Source organism: Sus scrofa, chromosome 1, assembly GCF_000003025.6.
Source record: "Sus scrofa isolate TJ Tabasco breed Duroc chromosome 1, Sscrofa11.1, whole genome shotgun sequence".
Lineage (NCBI taxonomy): Eukaryota > Metazoa > Chordata > Mammalia > Artiodactyla > Suidae > Sus > Sus scrofa.
In genome coordinates, this window is record NC_010443.5 from 120,005,748 (window position 1) to 120,031,961 (window position 26,214).

The 26,214-nt window shown below is 41.9% G+C and overlaps 2 protein-coding genes across 6 annotated transcripts in view; one reads left to right on the forward strand and one right to left on the reverse strand.

Moving 5' to 3' along the window:
- The window catches only part of TMOD2 (tropomodulin 2), a 52,790-nt gene extending 49,165 nt beyond the window's left edge, over nt 1–3,625 (reverse strand). For 2 of the 3 annotated variants that reach the window (XM_021095391.1, XM_013992992.2), the window contains exon 1: nt 3,470–3,617. The gene's annotated coding sequence lies outside the window, so the exon portion shown is untranslated. Of the gene's footprint in view, nt 1–3,469 lie in introns of all 3 variants that reach the window. The other variant, XM_001925676.5, reaches the window with a different exon arrangement.
- LYSMD2 (LysM domain containing 2) overlaps nt 3,670–26,214 on the forward strand; it is a 33,730-nt gene continuing 11,185 nt past the window's right edge. The window contains exons 1-2 of one of the 3 annotated variants that reach the window (XM_005659606.3): nt 3,770–3,894; nt 20,591–21,075. In XM_005659606.3, coding sequence (XP_005659663.1) covers nt 20,785–21,075 — 291 coding nt within the window. In that variant the 5' untranslated portion in view covers nt 3,770–3,894; nt 20,591–20,784. The other 2 variants (XM_003353358.4, XM_005659605.3) reach the window with 2 other exon arrangements.

Consider the following 26,214-nt stretch of genomic DNA (forward strand, 5'->3'; position numbering starts at 1 on the left):
CTGGGCAAGGAAACAGATGCAAGCCACAGCTGCGACAATGCCGGATCCCTAACTCACTGTTCCAGGACAGGGATGGATCATGTGTCCCAGTGCTTCAGAGACAATGCTGATGCCACCGTTCCACAGGGGGAACTCCCCGCAGTTAGGTTTTGATCAAAGCTTTGTTATGACTTACTGGTACTATGTGCACCTTGACTGGTGACTGCTTATCAAGATGATATGCAAAACATTCAACAACTGGTATGAAATGGGTACTGTCCTATCAGAAGGGTTGTCAGCTATAAACAATAGAGATGGTTGATCCTGCATATACTGGATGAACAGCAGCCCAGCTCCCTAGACTCTAGGCCCCTCTCTCTGTTCTGACAAGAGATCTCCTGGTTCTTTCATAGGGCTGGTGCTTCAAACTTGCTTCTTACTCTTCATGTCCAGGCATGGCATGGCTGGCCTTGCATCCTGTTTTACAAGGTCCTGTCACCCACAGCTGGAGCTGATCTTCTCATTCCCATTCTACTCAGCTGTCACTAGGGAAATCCAGGAATACTGGTGATACACATGAAAGACATGGGGTAGCCTCAATGCCAAAACCGGAGGGCAAAACATAAAAGCATATGTATATATATATTTCAGGTATAAGAAAAACATCCTTGCAGCAAAGGGTTCTGTATAAAATTAAGTATTTTATCTTAAGATTGGTTCTGTTTTCTCCATCTGGTGACAGGAAGTTTCTTCTGCACATATCTTCTATGAGTTTCTTTTACCCATTTATAGTCTATAAGGAAAATATTTGGTTGTATATGACAAATAAAAGGAATGAGAGGAAACCCTCCAACTTCTGTCAAAAAAGCTGGATCTATTCTTTCCCCAGTGTTCCCCTAACTTAAAATAAAAAGAACCAGCACCTAGAACATCCTTCTACACTGGTGCAGATCTTAAAACCAGAGAGAAAAGGGATGGGGCTTCCAGGATGGTTCTTGGGTTGGGCTAAAATTTAAGGTTTGGTAATTATTAAACCTATAATAATTGGTTGGAGTTAGGGGATGGAGTGTCTTAAGAAAAAATGATCAATAGCTAGCCAAGACAAACCAGAAAAGGGAATTTTCCCTGACCCCACTCACACCTCTAACAGGATTTAAGTCTTGGGAACTTGAAGCCACAGATTCACTCTGAGTAGCTGTCTGTCACTGACCACGCCGTCCTCTACAATCATTTCTCTTTGTTTACTTATCTATTTTATTGATCAGCCCAGTTTTTTTATTTAAAAAGTTCAAATCTATTGAAAAGGTAAAAGAATAGTACCATAAACACCTATATACCATTGTCTTTGATTCACCAACTGTCTCTGTTTTGTTACTTTCCTAAGTCTTCCCCCCACCCTTACACTCCCCCCCACCCCAGCCAGCTGAGAGTTGCAGACATCATGATGCTATGCCTCTAATACCCATATCTCAAAAGAAAGTGTCCTACTTGACCACCATACCACTGCTGCACCTGCGAAAATGAAAAGTAATTTCATAATATTATCTAAGATGCAATCCATATTAAAAGTTCTTCAATTGTCTCAGGATCATTGTTTACATCTATGTGTGTGTGTGTGATACAGGATGACAAAGTTCACACATTACAATTGGCTGTAATATCACTTGAATATTTTAATCTACAAGATCCCACCCCACCTGCCTTTTTGGCAGGAACACTACACAAGTGAAGTTTTGACCTTCTTATTGCCTCCCACAAGGAGACTCCTGATAGGGGTTGGTCAGCTTGATCATTAGGCTAAGGAGATGATTTTCTCTTTTCTCCATTGTGAGGACATGTTCCCCTAGGTAATCTGTGGTGAGATACTTTGAAATAATGTGAAAATCCTGTTCCCCAATAATCTTTACTCAAAGGTTTTTGTACCCACGGATGAATCCTTGCCTGAATCGGTTATGTTAGGGTTACACAGTGCTGGCTTTCTGCTTCTCTCATTCCTCCTATTGTATATTTATTATTCAAACAATGACCCATCAATACCCATCCTCTCTATCCTCAGTGTATGTACTCTCTGGTTACTTTTGCTGTGGTTTCCTCCCCACCTCCTTGTTGACTGCATCTGCCCACTCCTGCCCAGTCCTGGGGAGCCATTCACTTCTCCCTTTACCTGCTGATTCCATCAGTTCACCTTCAGCAAATTAAAAACAAACAAACAAAATGCCAAAAAAAAAAAAAAACCCAAACCCACAGCATGTTGTTATTTACCAACTTACAGTAATTTACAAAAATTAAAACAATTGTAATGCACATTTACTGGGTTAGATTTCAGAGTGTAGACAGAGGAAAACAGTTCCATTTAAAAATAAATCAGATTGCCTAAGCCCTGAAAAATCTTTCCTCCTCACTAGGGTAAAGCTGTTTGTTATGTCACAATCAGGCTTTTTGTAATGGTACTGCACAGAAGCACCCTCATCATCTCTTCAGTTCCCTGATATGAGAATCTTGGAAGAAGAGAGGTTTAGAAATCATTTAGCCTGAATGCCCTATTTTAGATGGGAAAGGAGGTTAAGAGAGGTGAAGGGACTTGCCCTGGATCCCTCGGCTCCTAAAATGGCACAGCTAGGACTGGAAATGGGTTTTCTAAATACCTGCGCCGATGTTCTTTTCATTCCCTTCCCAAGGACCTGGTGATGCAGATGTTTAATAGGCAAGAGGAAGCTCCTAGCATTCACTGCCTCCTTCATCGCTAATTTGCATTTTGCCTGCATCACCTTCCCATCTTTGAACACTTAAAGTCAAAATTCCCATTAGGAGCCATTATTATTATTGTTGTTGAGGATGTTATTATTATTACTACTACCACTACTATTTTAAAAAATCAGTCTTCATTTCAACAGGGAAAATTTAGGAAGATTCAAGGGAGTACTTTAACCAGAAAAAATAATGAGTCTAATGGACCTTCATCAGGCCGCTCTTGGAACGCTCTTGGAACGCTGCTCTTGGAGGCTGAAACGCCATGCGGGTGACAGTTCCAGCCAGAGTCCACCCTTCCCCGCTGCCTGCTCTAACGGTGCAGTGACAAGCATTAGGCTCCGGGAGCTTGTCAAACGTTCGCATGAGAGGGGAAAGTGGGGAACAAAGCCCAGCGTGGAAAAACCCAGCCCCGCAGCCCAGGGAGGACAGGAGACCGCGCCCTCACTGCAGCGGTCGGGGGGCTGCAGAGACTGCGGAGCCGCAGTGCTGGGCGTGGGACCCACACGGTGCGGGCGCCTCCCGCGCCGCCCTCCGCCGCTCTGTCCTCTGCGCTGCCCGGAGCCGCCCGCCCGTATGGGGAGGCCAGAGGCGGCCCTGGCCCCGCGCGCCCGCTCAGCCGAGCGCCGAGGCTGTGGAGCATCCTCTGCGGACAGGGAGGGCGCGGCCGCCCCGCGCTGTGGGCCAGGCTGCAAACCGCGCCTCTCCCGGGCGGGCCCCCACTCACCCGCGGCGCGCTCACCTGTCTGTGCGCCCATCACGGAGCCGGAGTGTGGGCCGTCAGTCTGCCTGCCCCAAGGTAGCGGGGCCGGCGAGCAGGGCGGCGCCGTGGCCAGGGCGAGAGCGGTGATCAACAGGCGGCTCCCGGCCGGGCACGGCGCTTGGGGCGCGCGGCTGCAGCGGAGCAGGCTGGGAAGCGTAGTCCCGGCGGCGTGCGGCTGCCACGCGGAGGCGGGACCCCCTGTCCGCCAGGCTGCTGCCGCCGCTTCCCTGCTACCCCCTTCCTTGCAGGTGCCCTGGGGCGGAATCTGCGTCCGGACCCTGTAACCATTGTGCAAGGACAAGGACCTCAGCCTTGGGACCAAGCCTTCCAGGCTCTTTTGAGACTCTCCGGGCTACGAAGAGGGTGGGTGGCAAAGGCTTTCCAGGCTTGTGAGGAGCAGTTGGGTGAGTGAGCATCTTTGTGGAAGCCTTGTTAATACCCGCTCAGATACAGATCAGACTTAGGTTTTACCGGCTTCGCGAGGGCTTGGGGCGGGGCGCGGAAAGGAGGAGTAGCTGGGGTACATGCCTGGGGGTAGGGAGATGGAGTGTAGCGAGGCTGATCTAAAGCCTGTAGGTGAGGATGTTCGACTGTCCACGCACACGGAGTGACTTCACTAGAGGAGAGGCTGGCTAATTTAGCCTCTCTAAGCCTTATCATCCTCCATCTGCATTAAGCTTGAAGACATGTTGTGAGGACTAAACGTATATTAGGTTCAAGTGTGAAAGCACCAATGTCTGGCACTTAGCACATACTCAATAAAAGTTCCTTCCTGGGGAGTTACAAAGGAGACTGAGCACACTTTCTGCTGGAAAGACTTAAGTGTAATGTTTAATGCTAGGCTAAAGATAGCCGGCCTTCCTGGTCTGGATAAATGCTGATACCCATCCGGTTTGCTATTTTCAGCCGTTTAGCCAGCTCACTTCTTCCAGAATATGTACTGTGATGTGTCCTCTCTGTCAGGTTCTCGGGGGCTACAAAAATAGAGAAAATATTGTCTTGTCTCTGAAGCATGGAAGTAAGGTGGGGTGACATAGGACAAGGATCGAAATTATGAAAATATGTGGCATAATGAGATTACCTTCCAAAAGCTGTTTCTAATTAGATGTGATACCTCTCCTTTTTGAACCTTTGCTGCATACTTTTAGGGCACTATTTCACATTATGGTGAGATTTGCATCTTCTAGATGTGGTGGAAGAAAAATGAATCACAGAGATGGATGCAGCGTTGCTGGCATAATCTCTGAAATAGGCAGAGGATGATTGGAAATGAAACAGCATCATAATCTGGCATGACCTGTGCAGTAATCACATGATCCAAAACAGTGCTGAAGAGAAAATTCCATCTTTGAAATTAGTAGCATCACTTTGCATTTATGAAAGTACTTTCCTATCCTGGTCCTCGTTTGATTTTTGCAACAACCCTGCGAGATGCAGGGTGAGGATTTTCTTCAATCAGAGTTTTAAGAGGCACAGAGAGGTGATGCAAGTTATTTAAGGATATCCAACTGGTCAGTAAGCCTCTCTTCTCTCCTTCCACCCTGGCCTTCTCCAAGAGGCACTGTCAGCTCTGTCTTTCCCTTGAAAATTTCAGGGCCATACCTTCCCCAGCAGGATGATGGAATTGGAAAATAAAGTTAATTTTCCAAGCCTCTTGGAACCATCAGGATGTATGATGGCACACAGCAGCTGCTGACTGAGAGACCAGTGTTCTTTCCAGTATTGACTTGATAGACTACACCCTGGGCCTCCTCACCAGAATGACAAATCTGAGCTGAAAAGAATTAAATGAAATGGAGGCTGACCAAACCAGTTGAAATCACATTCCAAGTTTTCCTGTTTGTTGTTCCAAATGTCCTGTGTAACAGACTGGCTGTCTCTGATTTTTTTTTCTTTTTTAATATGATTTTTTTAAAAGTATAGTTGATTTACAATGTTTCTTCAATTTCTGTTGTACAGCAAAGTGAGTCAATCACACACAGTTCCCTGTGCTGTACAGTAGGGCCACAGTGCCCATCCATTCCAAATACAAGAGTTTGCATCCAAAAGCCCATCCATCCCACTCCCCCACACCCAGGGAACCACAAGTCTGCTCCCCTTGGCCATGATCTGTTTTTTTTTGTTTTTTTGTTTTTTTTTTTTTGTAGATAGTATTGTCTGTGCCATATTTTAGATTCCACAAATAAGTGATATCATATGGTGTTTGTCTTTTTTCTTTCTGGCTTACTTCACTTAGTATGAGAATCTCTAGTTCCATCCATGTTGCTGAAAATGGCACTAGGTTATATATTTTATGGCTGAGTAGTATTCCATTGTGTATATGTTCCACATCTTCTTAATCCATTCATCTGTGGATGGATATTTAGGTTGTTTCCATGTGTTGGTTATTGTGAATAGTGCTGCAATGAACATAGAGATACATATATCTTTTTCAATCAAAGTTTTGTCTGGATATATGCCCAGGAGTGGGTCATGTGGTAGTTCTGTATTTAGTTTCCTGAGGTATCTCCATACTGTTTTCCATAGTGGTTGTACCAATTTACATTCCCACCAACAGTGAAGGAGGGTACCCTTTTCTCCACACCTTCTCCAGCATTAATTATTTGTTGACTTGTTAATGATGGCCATTCTGACCAGTGTGAGGTGGTACTTCATGGTAGTTTTGATTTGTATTTCTCTAATAATTAGTGATGTTGAGCATTTTTTCATGTGTCTATTGCCATCCATATGCCTTCTTTGGAGAATGTCTATTTAGTTCTCTTTGATTTTTTTTTATGTTATGCATTTGTCACAAGTCATAGCTTTCTGTTAAATTAGAATATGACTGCTTACAGGTGAAGCTAGTAGCTTCCCCAGGGAAAGCTGATGGTAGACATAAGCCAGAAGTAATAAAGCAAATTTATTCAGATTGAAAGAAATGATAGTAAAGGTTTGATATAGCTAAGATATCTTTTTCATTGGCTTCCTTGTAGTTCCCCACAGGGAAAATATCTGCATGTGATTGAATGAATGGAACATTGCTTCAGATGAAGACTGAAAGGAAGCAGGCATAGAAATGATTTCTTTCGTTCAAGTCATAGTTGGCAGCCAAAGCAGAGGTACAAGACCTATCCAACAGTCTCAGTCTCCTTTACATGAAAATGTAAAATTGAAACACAACTCCTAGAGCTGGAAGAGACCTTATAGATCATCTTGTCTAGCCTCATCTTCATGTAGAAGAGGAGGCTGATACATCAACAGTAAATTTGCAATGGAATATGTAGCATGCCTCATTGGGAACATGTAGTAGATACTGTTGCTTGCCTACATAACATCCATTCCCCCTCCCTTCCTTCTTCTTTACAGGAGCCTGTTTAGGTGTTCACCCATTAGGGAACGTGATCCTATTACCATCTCAGAGGCACACTCCTAAACCTATCATGGGCAAGGTGAATAGAATCCTCTTGACTGACCACTGAGCGATTAGGGATAGGCATGTGACCTAGTTCTTACCACTGAGACCCGAGAAGGGGTCTGCTGAAGGCCCTCTGGGAAAGGTTTTCTTGCTTTTAAATAGAGACATATAGGGAAATATGCCACCATCTTCTTAGGATGTTGTTGCATCTGGATGTGTTTATGCACCTGAAACTAGAAGAGCCATCTCAGAACCATCAGGGGATCCAGCCCTAGGACAAAGCCAACACTGATGATAGCAGAGTAAAAAGACAGAATAAACTTGGATCTGTGATGTTGTTGAGCCCTGGTGCTGACCTACTTCTAAATTTCTTGTCAAATGAGATAATAAATATCCTTACTGTTGAGTCAGTTTGAAATGGAGTTTTCTGTTACTTCAAGCTGAAAGAATCCCAGGTATTACAGATGAAATGTGAAAAGTAAGTTCTTGGGATAGACTAAAAGACTATTTCTCAGAGTTGATTAAAAATAAACAACCATAATCCAAGGCAAAGGATAGTGTTGAACCTGTAAATTGGGTTGAACCTGTAAATTTACTGCCTGCCTCATGGCCAATTTTTTTTTTTTAACCTTTCTAATAAGCCTTATTTTCTTCATTTCTAGACGGGGGATGATATTTACCATATGAGGTTGTTATGAAGACAAAATGAGATAATTTTTGTCAAGTATGCCACAAAAGATGTGGTGCCTAGTAAGCACTGAAGGGGTGGTGACTATGATGATGAAATATGGATTATCGTATTTATAGTGTAATTGGCAACAAGCATCTATAAGTGAACCAGTATACAATAGTGATCATGTTAAATGATACCACAGTGTCAATCAGCAAGATCCAGAATGTGGGAAATTCTACATGATAATCTATTTCTTCAAAAATTAAAGTGCAAGGAGTTCCCATCGTGGCGCAGTGGTTAAAGAATCCGACTAGGAACCATGAGGTTGCAGGTTCGGTCCCTGACCTTGCTCAGTGGGTTGGGGATCCGGCGTTGCCGTGAACTGTGGTGTAGGTCGCAGACATGGCTCGGATCCCGTGTTGCTGTGTCTCTGGCGTAGGCCAGTGGCTACAGCTCCGATTCGACCCCTAGTCTGGGAACCTCCATATGCCACGGGAGCAGCCCAAGAAATAGCAAAAAGACCAAAAAAAAAAAAAAAAAAATTAAAGTGCAAGAAAAATAAAAGAAGGAGCTTGTAGATACACAGAAATGTAAGAGACAAATAACCAAATGCAATGTGTAGATCTTAAAGCAGCTGTTAAAAAAATCACATTTATGAGACAATCGGTGAAAGTGTGAACTTAGGCTATTTGATTATATTAAGGTATAATTTAAAAATTGGATATGATAATGGCATCATTATTTTCTTAGGAGAATCCTTATCTTTTGGAAAGTTACTACTGAATATTACTGAAAAAAATACTGAATATTAATTGAAGAAGTAATATCTGAGATTTGCTTTTAAAAATAACCCAGTGTGGTACAGCAGACATTGACAGAACATTGTAAATCAACTGTATTTCAATTAAAAAAATTTTTAAAGAAAAAAAAAGAATCCAATGTGAGGGCAGTGGTTGGGTAGCAGAGTGGGGGTACAGATGACACAAGATAGGCCATGACTTGATAATGCTTGAAGCTGAGTGATGGTGCTTTATTAAACCATTCTCTCTGCATTTGGGGGCTACCTTTTGACCCCCTTCCTTTTTAAGATCTACTCTTAGCAATTTCAAATACGCAATGCAGTATTATTAACTATAGTCACTATGCTCTGCATTATATCTCCATGATTTATAACCGGAAGTTTCTACCTTTGACTCCCTTCACGCATTTCACTTTGCCTCTGCCAACCACCGATCTGGTCTGTTTCTTTCTTTCTTTCTTTTTTTTTTTTTTTGTCTTTTCCAGGGCCGCACCCATGGCTAATGTAGGTTCCCAGGCTAGCGGTCTAATCGGAGCTGTTGCCACCGGCCTATGCCAGAGCAACAGCAACGCCAGATCTAAGCCACGTCTGTGACCTACACCACAGCTCACGGCAAGGCCAGGGACCGAACCCGCAACCTCATGGTTCCTAGTTGGATTCGTTAACCACTGAGCCATAAAGGGAACTCCCTGGTCTGTTTCTTTATCTGTAAGATTCAGGGTTTTTTTTTTTTTATTATTATTGTTTTGCTTTTTTTTTTTTTTAAATTCCACGTGTAAGTGAGATCATAGAGTATCTTTCTCTTTCTGACTTGTTTTACTTAGCATGATGCTCTTAAGATCATCCATACTGACGTGAAGGCGAGATTTCATTTTTTTATGGCTGAATAATCTCTGTATTTTAAAAATATGGCTTCATTGAGATATATTTCACATACCATAAATTTATCCCCCTTTTTTCTGGCTTTTTTTTTAGGGCTGCACCCGAGGCATATAGAAGTTCCCAAGATAGGGGCCAAATCGGCAGCTACAGCTGCCAGCCTATGCCACAGCCATAGCAACTCGGGATCCAAGCTGAGTCTACGATCTACACCACATCTCACAGCAAAACATCACCCACTGAGTGAGGCCAGGGATGGAACCCGTATCCTCTTGGATACTTGTCGGATTTGTTTCCACTGCACCACAATGGGAACTCCAGTTTACTCCTTTAAAACACTGCAGTTCAGTGTTTTGTTTTGTTTGTGTATGTAATTGTCACCCAATCTAACCTCAGAACATTTTCAAAACCCCTAAAAGAAGCCCCACATTATACATTATACATTAGCCATCACTCCCTCCTCCCCCCACTTCCAGACCCTGACAAACACTAATCTATTTTCTGTCTTCTTTGGATTTGCTTATTCTGAGTATTTCACATAAATGGGGTCATACAACCTGTGGTCTTTTGTGACTGGCTTCCTTCACTGAGCATAGTGTTTTCAGGGTTCATCCATGTTGTAGCATGTATTAGTACTCTATTCTTTTTTATGATCAATATATTCCACTGTATGGATATACCACATTTTCTTTATTTTTCAGCTGATGGACATTTAGGTTATTTTCACATTTTGCCTATGTTGAATAATGCTGCTATGTACCTTTGTGCACAGGCTTTTGTGGAAACATATGTTTTCAGTTCTCTTGGTTGTATACGTAGGAGTAGAATTGCTAGGTCTTATGATAACTTCATGTATAGCATTTTGAGGAACTGCCAAACTGTTTTCCAAAGTAGCTGCACCATTTTATATTCTTACCAGTAATGTGTGAGGGTTCCAATTTTTCCTTATCTTATCAACACTTGTTAATGTGTCTTGTAAAAAATTATTATAATAGACATCCCACTTGGTGTGAAGTAGCATCCCATTGTGATTTTGATATGTGTTGTATTTCTATAATGACTAATGATGCTGAACATTTTTTTCCTGTATTTATTGACCATTTTTATATTTTCTTTGGAGAAATGTCTATTCAAATCTTTTGCCTACATTTTATTTTATTTTTTGTCTTTTGTCTTTATAGGGCCACACCTGCAGCATATGGAGGTTCCCAGGCTAGGGGTCTAATTGGAGCTGTACCACGGGCCTACGCCAGAGCCACAGCAACGCCAGATCTGAGCCATGTCTGAGGCCTACACCACAGCTCATGGCAACACTGGATCCTTAACCCAACCTGCAACCTCCGCTGCACCATGATGGGAACTCCTGCCTACTTTTTAGTGGGAGTTTTCTCTTTTCATTATTGATCTATAAAAGTTTTTTACATATTCTGATTATAAATTCCTTATCAGGTATACAATTTGTATATATTTTCTCCAATTCCATGGGTTGTTCTTTTTTCTACTTTCTTGATGGTATCCTTTCATAAAACCCTTTAAAAGTTTGAGGAAGTTCCTGCCTATTCCTACTTTGTTCAATGATTTTATAATGAAAGAGTGTTAGATTTCATCAAAGACTTTTTCTGTGTTTGTTGAGATGATCATGTGGGATTTTTCACTTATTCTAATATACACCAATGTAGTATGGTTTATGAGTCACTTTTGTTAGCTTGAGTCTTTCTAGGAATTTATCCATTTCATCTAAGTTATCTAGTTTGTTGGCAAACAGTTGTTCACAATATTTCTTTATTGTCCTTTTTATTTCTGTAAGATCAGTAGTGATGCTCTGTCCTTCATTCCTAATTTTAGTATATGCACCTCTTCCTTTTTTTCTTGGTCACTCTAGCTAAAGGTTTGTCAATTTTGTTGATCTCTTCAAAGAACCACCTTTTGGTTTTGTTGATTTTCTCTGTTGTCTTTCTAGTCTCCATTTCATTTATTTTTGTTCTAATTCTTATTAGATTTATTATAGCCAAGGTGGTTTCACTGGTGAATCCTACCAAGAATTTAAGGAAGAAACAATACCAATTCTTTATAATCTCTTCCAGAAAATAGAAGCAAAGGAACACTTCCTAATTCATTCTAATGAGGTCAGTTTTACCCTTATATCAAAATCAGACAAAGACATTATAAGAAAGGAAAATTACAGGTCAATATCTTGCATAAAAATAGATGCAAAGGAGTTTCCATCGTGGCTCATTGGTTAACAAATCCGACTAAGAACCATGAGATTGCTGGTTCAATCCCTAGCCTTGCTCAGTGGGTTAAGGATCTGGTGTTGCCATGAGCTGTGGTGTAGGTTGCAGACGCGGCTCAGATCCTGTGTTGCTGTGGCTGTGGCGTAGACTTGGCAGCTACAGCTTCGATTAGACCCTTAGTCTGGGAACCTCCATGTGTCGCGCTGCAGCGCTAGAAAAAACCAAAAAAAAAAAAAAAAAAAAAAGATGCAAAATCTTCAACAAAATATTAATAGATTGAGTCCAGCATTGTATAAAAAGAATCTTACACTACTACCAAGTGGGGTTTATTCCAGGTGTGGAAGTACGGTTCTACATTCAAAAAATCAATTAATGTAATCATCACATCAACAGACTAAAGAAGAAAAACATCATATGATCACATTGATAGATACAGAAAAGACATTTGACAAAATCTAACATTTATTCATGATAAAAAGCTCCCAGCAAACTAGGAATAGAGGGGACCATCCTCAATATGATAAAGAAGATATCTAAAAACTATAGCTGATATGTTTAATGAGGAACTAGATGCTTTTCCCCAAGATCAGGAACAAGACAAGGATGTCTTCTCTCACTATTCCTATTCAACCTCATGCTGAAAGTCCTGGTGAATGAAGTGAGACAAGAATGGGAAGGGAGGTATACACAAATTGGGGAGGAAGAAATAAAACTGTGTTTATAGATGACATGATTGTCTATGAAGGAAATGCCAAAGAATTATTTTAAAAACCTTCTGGAACTAATAAGCAACTATAGCAGGGTTGTAGGTTACATGGTCAACATGCAAAAGCAATTGCCTTCCTGTAATTGTAATCTGAAATTAGAACACAATAGCATCTACTTTGGTACCAAAAAAATTTTTTTTAAAAAGGAATAAAGAAAAAGAAAAAAACCTTTGGTATATGTATAATATCTTTAGGAGGGAAAAAACAAAATGCTGGTGAAAGGAATCAAATAAGATTTAAGCAAGTGGAGAGAGATTTCATGTTCATAGGTAGAAAAACTCGGTATTATTAGGATGCCAATTCTTTCCAACTTGACGTATAGATTCAGTACAATTCCAATCAAAATCTAAGTTATTTTGTAGATATCAACCAACTAATTCCAAAGGTTATACGGAAAGGCAAAAGACCCAGACTAGTCAATATAATACCAAAGAGAAAGAACAAAGTCAAAGGACTTAACACTAAAACAAAACAAAACAAAACAAAAAGGACTTAACACTCCAAACTTCGAGATGTACCATAATGCTACAGTAACCAAGACAGTGTGGTACTGGTGAAAAAAATTGACAAAAAGATCAATGGAACAGAATAGAGAGCCCAGAAATACAATCACACAAATATTGTTAACTTATCTTTGACAAGGAGGCAAAGGCAATTCAATGGAGAAAGGATAGTCTTCTCAATCAGGCTTAGCAACTGAATATCCACATGCAAAAGAATAAATCTAAGCACAGATTTCTGGAGTTCCTGGGTGGTGCAGTGGTTTATGGATGCAGTGTTGTTGTTGTTGTGGTTCAGGTCGCTGCTGTGGTACAGGTTCAATTCCTGGCCCAGTAACTTTTGCATGCCACAGATGTGGACATAAAATAATGGAAAAAAAGGAATGCCTATCTTCACTGATACCTTGGCTTTGCCAGACTGGTTAGGAGTCAAATTGGAGCTGTAGCTGCAGGATAACACCATAGCCACAGCAACTCAGAATCTAAGCCGAGTCTGGGACATACACCCCAGCTCACAGCAGTACTGGATCCTTAACCCACTGAGCAAGGCCAGGGATCAAACATACGTTCTCATGGATGCTAGTCAGATTGGTTTCCACTGAGCCGTGCCTGGAACTCCTCTTTGTGTTCTTAATGTGAATTTTTCTGATATTAGTGAGATTGATCATCTTTTCATATGCTTGTTCACAATTAGGATTTTTTTCTCCTATAAAATTCTAATTATGCCATTGGCTTATGTCTTTTTCTTACTGTTTTGTAGGAATTAGCCTTTTTTTTTTTTTTTTTGTCTTTTTAGGGTTGTACTGGTGGCGTTTGGAAGTCCCCAAGCTAGGGATCAAATCGAAGCTATAGCTGTTGGCCACAGCCACAGCCACAGCCACACCAGATTGGAGCAGTGTCTGCGACCCACACCACAGCTCACAGCAATGCCAGATCCTTAACCCAATGAGTGAGGCCAGGGATTGAACCTGCATCCTCAGGGGTACTAGTCGGGTTTGTTAATGCTGAGTCACAATGGGAACTCCAGAATTAGCTTTTTAAATATTCTAGATGTTAATTATTGGTTGGTCGCTTATATTACAAATAAAACACTCTCTGCTACCAGAATTTATGCAGTTTCTGAATTCAGACAGCCAGAGTTCAAATAATGATAGTAGTTTTCAGAATTTCTTTAGTTCTTGATTCTCATGTAGAAGTTAGCTAGAATTTGGATAATGAGGGATAATTCAACATTTTATTCAAATATTTCTGGTTCCTAGGATAACTGTCTATTTTCTTAGTTTCTAATTTGTCTCTTTATTTTCTTTAAGGTATTTTTTGTTAGCAGAAGTTTTTTTTTTTTTTTTTTTTTTTTTTTTTTTTTTTTTTTGCTACACTCACTGCATGTGGAAGCTCCCAGGGCAGGGACTGAACCTGCACCACATTTGCTTCCTGCACCACAGCCGAGGCAATGCCTGAGCCTTAACCTGTTATGCCACAAGGGGAAGACGTTCTTAATTTTAATGTTGTCATGCTTATCAATCTTTTTTATGAGTTAATCTTTTTCTTGGTCTTACTAAAGAAATCCTTTCTTATCCTCAGATCATAAAGATATTTTCTATATATTCTTCTAAAAGTTTTAAACTTTTAGTTTCACATTTAAGTCTGTAATCCAACTGGAAGTTAAGTGTTGTACATGGCAGTTCATGAGCTGTGGTGTAGGTCACAGATATGGCTCAGATCCGGCGTTGCTATGGCTGTGGTATAGGCCAGCAGCTACAGCTCCGATTTGACCCCTAGCCTGGGAACCTCCATATGCCACCGGTGCTGTCCTAAAAAGACAAAAAAAAAAAAAAAAAAAAAAAAATTGAATATGGCAGAAAGTAGAGATCCTACCATGTGGAAAACTAACTGTCCTGACATTATGTGTTTCATGTCCCATTGATGAAGACATTGTCTATGAAATGCTACCTTTGTCATAGATGAAGTTCCCATACATTTGGGATCTGTTTCTGGGTGCACCATTCTTATCCGGTGCTCTCCCAGCAGCACTATTATCCTGTCTCAACCTACCGTAGCTCCATAGTAATTCTTGATATCTGATAGGACAGTTTCCCTTTCCTTATTCTTCAGAAGTATCTTGGCTGTCTGTGGGTATTTGCTTTTCCATATCACCTTTAGAATTAGCTTGTCATCTTTTTTGCTAACTCATTGTTGTTGCATAGAATATACAGGGCAATTTATAGGGTATTGGCATTTTTATAATATTGAGTCTTCCTGTCCATGAACATGGTGTCATTTTTTTCATTTATTTAAGTCATTTAAATTCTTTAAAGAAATGTATTTTTATAAATTAAAAAATTATCTATAAAGATATTGCCCATCCTTTATTAGATTCATTTTTTTCTTCTATTTATTCTGACATTTTATCTATTAATGTCTTAACATTAAGGCACCCTTGAATTTCTGGGATAAAGTTATCTTATTCCTGATGGATTATCTTTTGCATGCATGTTAGAGTTGGCTTAATGCTATTTTAAGATTCTTATATCCATGTTTATGAGGGTGATGCTATCTCCAAGTGGTTTGGGTCATGGTTATACCATGATAGATATGAAATTGAGTGTATGGTTATACTATGAACTGAGTTGATTTTTTCTACTATTCCTGTTCTCTGAAAGAGTTTACATAAGATTAGATTAATATGTTCCTTGAAAGGTTTATAAGATCTTCTGATGTTGATATTTTTTGGTAGCAAGATTTTCAACTCTAGTACTGACTCAGTTTCTTTAATGGTTATAGAACCATTCAGACTACTGCCTTCAGTATTAGTCTAGGCAAGTGGTTTATGTTCTAGCTTTCAAATCCCTTTTGTTTTGATACATAAGGCTATCCCTTTTTATTGCCAGCTCAATTATGATTTTCACTGAAAGATTAATTTAAGAGTTCCCGGGTGGCCTAGTGGTTAAGGATTCAGTGTTGTCATTGCTGTGGTTTATGTTCATGCCAGGCCCAGGAACTTCCACATGCCATGGGCACAGCCAAAAAGAAAAAAGAAAAAAAAATTCTAAATTGTAAATACTTGCATTAGGAGGACTACAAATTAGTTTAGACTTCAAGCTAGCCAGAACCAGAACTCCAGATATGTATGTATTCAGCTTTACTAGATATTGTCACACAGCTCTTCAAAGTGGTTGCACCAATTTATACTGTCTGAGAATTCCTGTTGTTCAGAAGAAATCTCACCAATATTAAGAATTGTCCCATTCTTTAATTTTTGCTAATCAAAAAAAAAGTCAAATCAAAATTCTATGAAATTTCGGTTTCAAATGGAATTTCTCTGATTGTTGGTATGTTTGCACATCTTTCCCTAGTCCATTGACCATTTGAATTTTATCTTCTGTAAATTTTCGGTTCATATCTTTTGACCATTTTTTAGTGGATGTTGGCCACTAGAAAACATTCTGATACATTCTGGATAGCAATACTTTGTCAGTTATATGTCTTCAAATATATTTTACCATTTTCAAATATATTTTTCCCTTTGTCTATTCAAATTTATTCAAGGTGCCATTTTAGGTACAGAGGTTTTTGTGTGTGTGTGTGTTTGTATGTAGAATTTTTCAGTTTTTTTTTTTCTTTGCAGTTTATATTTTTCGGTATCTTGCTTGGGAAATTCTTTGCTATCCCAGGTATAAAGATATTCTAAAAGTGTTAAAGTCTGCTTTTCCCAATGATGTATTTAATCAATATATAATTGATTTTGGTGTATGTTATAAGGTAGAGATCTAATTTCACTTTTTCCCCCCACATGGATGACTAATTGTGGCAGTGGCATTTATCACCATAGATTAACCTGTCTTACATGTTTGGGTCTGTTTCTGGGCTTTCTTTGTTGTTTATTTGTTACATTTGTCTTTCTCAGTTTCATGGTTTAGTTCTCATACTTATATATATTAAATATTATGTATTATATGTCTTAAAGATTGTGAAGGTAAGTCTCCCTTCTGCATTCTTCTGCAGAAATGCCTTGGCTCTTCTTAGTCATTCATCTTACATGTGAATTTTAAGATAAGCCTGTCATGTGCTTTGAAGAATGCTATAGGGATTTTGGTTGGAATTTCTTTCTTTAAATTTTTTTTTTAATCAAGGTATAGTTTATTTACAATGTTGTGCCAATTTCTGCTGTACAGCAAAGTGACTCAGTCATAAATATATACACAATATTTTAAAATATTATTTTCCATCATGCTCTATCCCAGATTGGGTAGAGTTCCCTGTACTATACAGTAGAACCTTATTGTCTAGTCTATTGGTTGAAATTTCAATGGACTTACATATTAGTTTGGGAAGGAAATAAAATTTTCATTATTTTGCATCTTTACATTCATAATGTGTATATCTGTTTTTGTTTGCATCTTCTTGTGTGTCCTTCAATAGAATATAATAATTTTTCCATATAAAGCATGCTTCTCTTTTGTTAAGGTTATTCCTAAATATTCTTTTGGTATCTAAAAGGTTATCTTTTCCACAATTATATTTTCTGATTGATTGATGCAATTGATACTTGCGTACTGATTTTGTGTCTTATAGTTTAAACAGTACCAAGGTAGATATTATCTGTGTTACATGTAAACATTTTAGTATGGTCTATTACCAGTAAATAACAGTTTATTTCTTGTCTTCATTTCCCTTTCTCCCTCTTTTTCTTATTGCATTGGCTAGGATCTCCAGAACAACATTAAACTGAAGCAGTAACAGAAGCCTTCCTTTTCTTATTCTTGGTCTCAAAGGAAATGCCTCTAATGTTTCACCACTAATGATCAGGTTTGCTCTGTGTTGTAGGTAGATATACATAAAACTAATTTTGAAATTCTGGTTGAAGAAGGAAAAATAAATATATAAAAATTCAATCTGACCTGTAAACTGTAGATATTAACTTTGTTTATAGAAATTTTTTATTTTGGTATATTTACAATGTTCTTTTGCTTATTAATTTTGGATTAGGGAGAAATCGATATAAAACTCCCAGGAAGACTAGATATTTGGAAACAGCCCAAATCTATTTAGGGAAAAACAACTCACAAATAACTGTAACCATAGAATACAAATAAGTATTAATGCAAGCTGATTAAATTCTGAGAGCTAGAGGAAACTTGTGAAGATCACAAAAAGACATCATGGAGAAAATTCTGAGAATTGTGTTGAATTTATTTCAGAACATTTTACAACTGTTTGGAAGTGTTTTATGACACAGGATTTCTTATGGCTGGTGATACATACATACATACATACACATATTTGTCTTTTTAGGGCCACACTGGAGGCATATGGAGGTTCTCAGGCTAGGAGTCCAGTTGGAGCTGTAGCCGCCGGCCTATGCCACAGCCAGAGCCATGCCAGATCTGAGCCTCGTTTTCCATCTACACCACAGCTCACCTCAATGCCAGATCCTTAACCCACTCGGGGAATCAAACCTGCATCCTCATGAATACTTGTCAGGTTTGTTACTGCTGAGCCACAGTGGGAACGCCTTATGGCTAGTGATATTGAAAATAACTAGGGACAGCTTAGAAATTAGCCCTGATAAGAGAGAATTGGGATGGCTTTTGAATGATTATACATTTTTGGTGATAACTTTTCCCCTGTGCTTTTACAGAGGCCTCAGTCATTCTGTAAAGGAAATAAGTGATCATTACCCAGCCTTTTTCCTTCCTGGGTCATTTTCTGCCCCTTTATGTACACTGTTCCATCTTTGGAATCGGACTCTCAAAGTCATTTTCCTGGTTCCTTATTTAGGCCTGTCTTTCCTCATTTTAGTTCAGCATTTCCCAAACTGTTGAAATCCTGCAGGGGGTGGGGGGTGGGGTGGTGGTGGTGGTGTTGGTGGAGAGGTTCCATGGTCAAATGAGTTTGGGGAATGCAGTGTCAAGCAAAATCCAAAAGCTTATTTTACTGCAGGACTTCTAGAGCTTTCAGTTTTCTAATGTGCATTGTGACTCTCTGAAAGGGTAACATGGCTGCAGTCTTTCCTCAGTTAATTGATCATGGAATCCTTTCCAGAGAACACTTGATAATACCTCATAAAACCTGATTCATTTATCTTCATATAAAAACTTCCATTTCTTCAGTAAACATTTCTTTAGTGGGAGACATATTGCATGCTGTCTCTCTAGTAGACTGTCAACTCTTTGAGGGCAATTTCTCCTTTTTTCGTGAAGTATTAACTAATCTCATTTATATATTGAAACTCTGGGGTTCTGCCTCTTTTTCACGTGCTTGGATGGGCACACTGGATACCACCCAAAAGTTCATCTGTGGCAGACTTTTGCCAAATAACCTAATTCAACTTTTGGGATCTTCTTCCTACACCTTAATTCAACTACTTTTGATGCTTTATTCAAGGCACTGAGCTAAAAGGCATTGCTGGAGCTAAAAAGGATGAATAAGATCTAGTTATACCTCCCAGGAGTATGTATAGAGGAGATAAATACATGACACAAAACACAGTTAAAAGCTAGACAAGAGGTACAAACCACTTGGGGTTCAATGGAGAAACAACAATCAGACAGTTGGGGGAGGCAGGCAGATAGGAGGAATCAGGAAAGATCTCATTTTAGGATGTACCATTTGGGATGGACCTTAAAATTTTTTTTAGACAAAGAGTATTGGAAGGGTGGCATTACAAGTGGAGGGTGTAGCATAAGCAAGGCATGAAGATAGGGAGGAGGAGCAAGTTCAAGTGGCTCTCTTTGGCAGGAACAAATGGAGCTTGCAGGATGAGTTATAGATGGAGCACGACCATAGCATAAATAATAAAAGTGGAAATGAGTTGAATGCCCCTGTGAATTATGTTATTACTGTTGTCCACAGAGGGCCACTCAAGAATTTTTGAGTGGGAAGGTGATCCCAGGACCACTTGTTCCTCCCCCCAACACTGTCCTGTCTCCTGAGCTCTAGCTCCTTTGCCTCTGTCCAGCACAGCAACATATCAGAAAATGCAGCCAATGAATCAAACCTCCAGTCTCCTAACCTGCCTATAGGGTGCCTCCTCTTTGAGAGCTGTCCAGAGTACAACAGAATCCCGGGCAGTAGATTCTGGCAAAAGCATACCCACCCTGTGGAGAATGCTGTTGGAAGCCAGAAAGTTGAGGAGAGGGTGTTCAGATCAAGAATACAGCTAAGAACCCACATGGGTGGACTTAATGATAAACTTTGGAGAATCACGATTTCAGGGTATCTAAAGAGGAAAGAGATAAGGAAAAAAAAGGGAGGGGTAGAGATGGTAAATTCTAAGCAGTGATCCAGGAGAATGGACTGTAGCTAGGCAGACTTTCAAAGCAGCGCAGGACTAAAACTGGCACTGGTGTGCAATGAAGAGTGAAACTAAAACAACTGGAGGGTTAGGTTGAGGTCACCCACCAGGCACCGTCCCTTCTGGACTGGTGAAAGCACTGGACCCTCCAGGCTGCTGAGATGGACCTGGACAATTTGTGTGTGCTGAACGGTCTTAATGTTTTCTGTGAGGTCCTGGTGTAATCGGGTGGGGGAGGGAAGTCCCCTTGGCAGGGCGAGTTTGAAGGTCTGAGAAAGCTGGCGCCTGTTGGGGAATCAATAAAGGAGGCAGAGCAAAGCTTTGGTGTTTGCCGTGGGCAGAGCAGGGCTCTAACCGGACTCTGCAGGCCTGACTGGGGTTCCACCAGGGGCCGAGGGAGCCTAAGGATGGGGCACTGGTAGCCCCACCGCCGCGGGCCTTAGCGCTCCCGGCTCTTCGCACCGCAGGGCCCGCCGGGTCGGGCGCGCAGGGTGAAGCCGGGGAGGGGTGGGGAGTCGGTGGGGCAAGAGCTGGAGCTCGTTTCGCTCTTCCTCCTGCAGGTGGGCCAGGGAAGGCGGGACGCGGAGGAGCGGGCGCCCGCCATGGCCGGCCCGCAGCTTTCCGCCGCTGCCTCCAGTCTGCCGCCCCCGCGGAAGGGCCCTTCGCATCCCCTGTGAGGAGGAAGAGGAGGCGGCGGCGGACGAGGCGCCGCCCCCTTGGCGAGCTTCCCGACCTGGCGGCCTCCGCAGGACCCATGGCGGATTCCTCGCCCGCGCGGTCCCTGCGGGCAGGCGGCCCCCGCACGCCCCGGCCCTCAGCCCCCTCGCCGCCGCCGCCGCCGCCGCCGCCGCCGCGCTCGCGCTCGAGTTCCGAGGCCGAGGAGGCCGAGCTGTCCCTGAGCCTGGCGCGCACCAAGACCCGCTCGTACGGCAGCACGGCCAGCGTGCGGGCGCCGCTGGGCGCCGGCGTCATTGAGCGCCATGTGGAGCACCGGGTCCGCGCCGGCGACACGTTGCAGGGCATCGCGCTCAAGTACGGAGTCTCGGTGAGCAGGGCTGGCGGACGCGGGCTGGGGGCCGGCGGCTCGGGGTGGGGCGCGCAAGGAGCGGGGCGTCGAGGAGGCAGCCCTCAGTCCACTGCGGCTTGGCTCTGAGGGCTCGCCCAGCGCGCGCTGCCGGGACTGCGACGGTCACCGGAGCCGGCCCCGTACCCAGCGGGGTGGGCCACCAGGGCTCCATCCAGGTGGGTGCATTGAGTTCCCGGTGCCCTGCCCACACTTGGACCAGATCTGTCGCGTGAGGAAGGCCAAAGAGAACCAGGGCGTTTGCACCACCGGGAGCCGGATTCGCCCGACTTTCATACTGCGATATATTTTCTGAAAGCCGAATTGAGGTGTGGACTAGGACAGAGAATTTTGTTTTCTGGGTAAACAAGCGCTGTAATGAGTCAGGGAGGGGTACTGTTCGCGCAGGATGGTTCTGGTTCTATTGATTATGCTTCTTTATTTAGAAGTGAAATTACACCCCGGGGCTCACTGGCAACTGTAAATGTGACACCTGTCGCCAAGCAGCAGCCAAGAATGTGTTCTAGATGAGCTGGAGAGCTGTGTTTATTATAAATTTACAAGGGTGTGTGTCTTGGGCCTATTGCATTACACCTCAGAGAAGAGCATGGAAACCTGAGGGAACGTACTGTTTCATTAAAATTACTTATAATTAACTCTGAACTAGGTGATGGCCCTTTTACATTTAAGTTCTATATCAGTTTTGAGTGTTCTTTCCTGAAGTACCCTAGACAGCAATGTGAAAAAAGGTGATCTTATCTTCCTCTTCAAGTGAAACTCTGACCCTTTACAAGTGACAGAGGCTGAGTCATTTATTGTGTACACTCGAGCTTGTATGTGTTTAATTGGCAGGTCCTCCCACCATTTTAACATTTTTGAGAGCAGGGATCTTGCTGTACAGACATGTCCTGACAACTTCATACCATGGATAGCCCCATTTCGTCCTCTGGAGAGTTTTTAAGTGTGAACAGGGAACTTCACTTCCTATACCTGCATTCATGGAACCTGATTTGAGTCAGAGCCAGAAGAAAGCTACCTTCTGCTGAATGCCTGCTATGTGCCAGACATTGCATTTGTCTTGTTCCATCTTGTTCTTAGTCAGTTTGGTTTTCCTAGTAAGCCTTGGAGATAAGTGTAATTAATCTTTTTACAAAGGAGAAGATAGATGAGAGGTAAGGATATTTTCCAAGTATGCTTATTCATTGAAACCAGCTTGAATTAGCACCGTGATAAAGCATTTGCTTTGCCCTAGGTATTACTTCTGATTTCCATCCTTTTATTTTTATCCTATTCTTGTCAAGAGATCTCTTAGCATCTTGGTTGCTGAAGAAGGGAGGTCTTTTCTGTCTGATATCTATGCATCTTATCTGCTAGACTAGGTGGACTGCACCTAGGAATCCATGACACCCAGAGAAGTGTAATTTCTCTGGTCCCGACCCACTGTAATCTCTCTGTGCCCCACTGCCCTCCACGGTTTCACTTGGGTTCCTTTGAGATCCTAAACATCAGCTTACTGCAGTTCTCCACCTTTGATCAAATGCTTTCTAATCCCTGTTTTCACTAATGTAGGTCCCGTTACTCAACCTTATTCTTTTCATTACAGTGTAAATGAGATTTTGTTTCATTATCTTTTAAAGGTTTGATTTTAAGATGTTAAGCTCAAGTATAGTGAATTGGGAATTATAATCTGTAGCTGCAAAGTCTTTTTCAAGGTTTCTCAATCGTAGTCCTATTGATACCATGGAATGGATAATTCTTTGTCATGGGGGCTGTTCTGTGCATTGTAGGATGTTTAGCAGCATCTCTGATCTCTGCCCTCTAGCACCCGCTAGAGCCAATAGCACCCTCCACCTGCATCCACGCATTGCCACATAGTCCCCAGGAAGAACTCACTGTTGCTGAGAACCACTGGTTTGTTACATTTACTTTGGACCCTGAACTCTAGTTGACATTTTTAGAAAGACTTTCCACTAGTTATCTAGAACTAGTGAAAGTGAAAATACTCACCATAACAATAAAGTGATATTCTTGCAGATAGTAACTACAGATGTTAATTAGATTTACTCATTGGAAATTAGTATTTTATATGGAAGCTAAAAAGGCAGAAAAGTCTTTTTGGTTCCCTGACCGAACAGAAAGAAGTTGAGTGAGTTAAGTGTCTAATATTGATTGCCAAGATCATCCACATCATATTTAATTATTGTTTAAAGGAGTAAGGGATAGATGTTGGAGATTCAAAGACCCAAGACAGTGCACCTGGAAATTAAGTTAGTCTAGGCAAATAGCTGTCTTTAACATCCCATGAATGGTGAGAGCAGAGTACAGCTCCATAGTCTTCCTTAGAGGAGAAGGAACACTCAGGGAAGTCTGGCTGCCCATTGCAGATCTCTAGCCATCCAGCTGGGAGTCCAGGAGGACTTCACTCTATCCCTTGGTGGGGCAGACTAGGAAGAGCCCGTCGTATTTTAGGCACATGGAGGTTCCCAGAGCAGAGACTCTGGCTGCCAACCCAAGGTGACCAGGGGAACAAGTTGGAAACTGACTATCTGAGTGGTACACAACAGCTAGCAGCAGGGTACATCCCAAGATGTGAGGATGGATTGGTGTTCCTCAAACTTATCCAGACAGGAGAATGCTGCTGGACAGACGAACCTCAAATGTGCTGGATCAGAGTATCCAGTAAAAGAGCCTAGAAATGTTCATGTTTTACAAGCATGGCCTCTCTGCTCATTCTCTATGCACTGTCCCTTCTTGGGGACTTTGAACTTGCTGTTTCACACTTTTCCCGAGGCCATGTGCAGGGCCACTTCATTGGTGTGGGACCCGTGCAGTCACACAGGCTACCTAGAAGAGCCCTGTACTTAATGCTCTGCTATTGCTGTCTTGAAATTTTTAATAATTTGTGAACTAAGGCCTCACATTTCCCACTTTCTCTGGGCCTTGCAAATTATATAGCTGATATTTGCCATGTAACTTGTTCCCTCCCTGCCTTTAAGTCTTGTTGAAATGTCTTCTCCCTGAGGCCTTCCTGACTACTCCATGTCAACTTCAAACCTCCTCACTCCAGTGCCCTACCCCCTTTTCCTGTTTTGTTTTCTCAACAGTATTTATCATTAATCCAATTTTCCTTTTTCTTTTTTTCTTTTTCCCAACTTCTGCCTTTATGGTGATATGTTAATGAATAAATAAAAAATCCAGTGGTTCCCTTAGTGGCTCAGTGGTAATGAACCCAACTAGTAACCATGAGGATGTGGGTTCAATCTCTGGCCTCGCTCATTGGGTTAAGGATCCTATGTGGCTATGGCTGTGGAAGACCTCACGGAAAAGGAGGTGTGGAAGGGAGCTGTGCAGAGATATATGAAGAACATTCTAGGCAGAATGGTGCAAAGGGAGTGGTGCAAAGGCCCTGACGTGGAAGCATAGTTGACGAGGCCCTGGAATAGCGAAGCACTAGGGAAATTTGCGTGGAAGAGTGACATGATCTGACTTATGCATTGGAAGGATCACTCTGGCTGCTACTTTGAGAATAGGTTGTAGTTGGGGCGAGTGTCATGGCAGGGAGACCAGATAGGATGGAGGCTTTTACAATAATGCAGGTGAAAGAGAATAGTAGTTTGGACCAAAGCAGGAGAAAAGAAAGTGGTAAGAAGCAGTTCTGGATGATTTGCTGATATGTTCTACATTTTCTGTTTACTTGCTTACTGTTTAATTTGAACATCTCTGCCCTAGAGATGCACCCAGAGATCCAAGAGTTTTCACTATAGGAAGGAAGAATATAAATGTTGAAGAACCTGCTAAGCCTGGCATCTGATGGACCCCAGTTCTTCTGCCAGTGACTTAGAAAATATCTCAATGATGTATTTCACATCATCCCTTATTTTTATTTTTTAATTAAAGGAATTTTGTTTTTGGCCACACCCATGGCATGTAGAAGTTTCCAGGCCAGGGACTGAACCTGTGCCACAGCAGTGACTCAAGCCTTCCAGTGACCACATTGGGTCCTTAACCTGCTGAGCCACATGGGAACTCCTCATCATCCCTTTTTAAGTCACCCGTAGTTATTAATAACTGGCATTCATTATTTTTTAGCTACTTTTACTGAGCTTGGTTTGTTTGAGGCCCTTGCTAGATTTGGGGACTACAAGGTAACACGTATTGTCTTCTATTCATGATGAGTTTGTTGGCTACTGTTTTGTCCTAGCCTGTAGCTGCTATGGAAGCTAGGGAGCTTGTCTGATTCATCTCTGTTTATTCTGTGCCTAGCCTGGCATGTGGTGGGTCCTCCCCACACATGTGGACTTAATCCACAGGACAACCTGGCTGGTATGAAATCACCAGGCCCTGGAGTTGAGCAGATCCTGAAAGACCAGGTCCAGGGTAGGGTTTGAATTGGGGGTGCAGCCTGTTTGACTTGAATTGCAAAGTGTGACTTGAGGCTAACTCTCTAACCTATGAAAGAAGACTACTGCTGCCACTGGTACTACATGCCTGTCTCCTCCCTTCTCACCAGCTGTGGGTCTTTACATTGAATCAAATATAGGTATAGGTTTGAGCATCTCTAGCAGAGTAAGAGGCATTGCAGGAAGTAGATCTGGGAAACTGAAACTACTGGGGCTGAGCTGAGGAACGGTCATGTATAGTTCAGATCTCAGACATAAACTTACTCGGGCTGGAATTATCCTGGCTGTGCTTATCTCCACTGAGAGAGTAAGTCTCTCTCCCTAACCCAGTATTCTAGATTTTGTTACAGCTTTTGGGGTGATCCTAGCTCCTTCCAATTGGATGCAAGCTACCAGCTCCAGGCAGTCTCTGCGAACTTTTCATTTGGAAGCTCTGTGTAGAAACAGAAAGTAGTGAGAGGCAGGAGGAACCCTATTATTTACATAAACCATTTCTTCATCTTTTTGCTACCCCCTGGAAACTTCTCTGTTCTCTACCCTCTCCAGACCATTGTCCTCAGTGTCCCAAATCATTCCTGTCCAATTTCATTCCCAGGGTTTTCTCTTTCTCTTATTATGAGCTGCTAAGCTCACTTGCTTCTTAACTTCCCCTATCGGAAGTCACAGTGCTGAGAAAAGGTAAAATGGTTAGGTAAAATGGTCATGTTAGGGGGAACAAGTG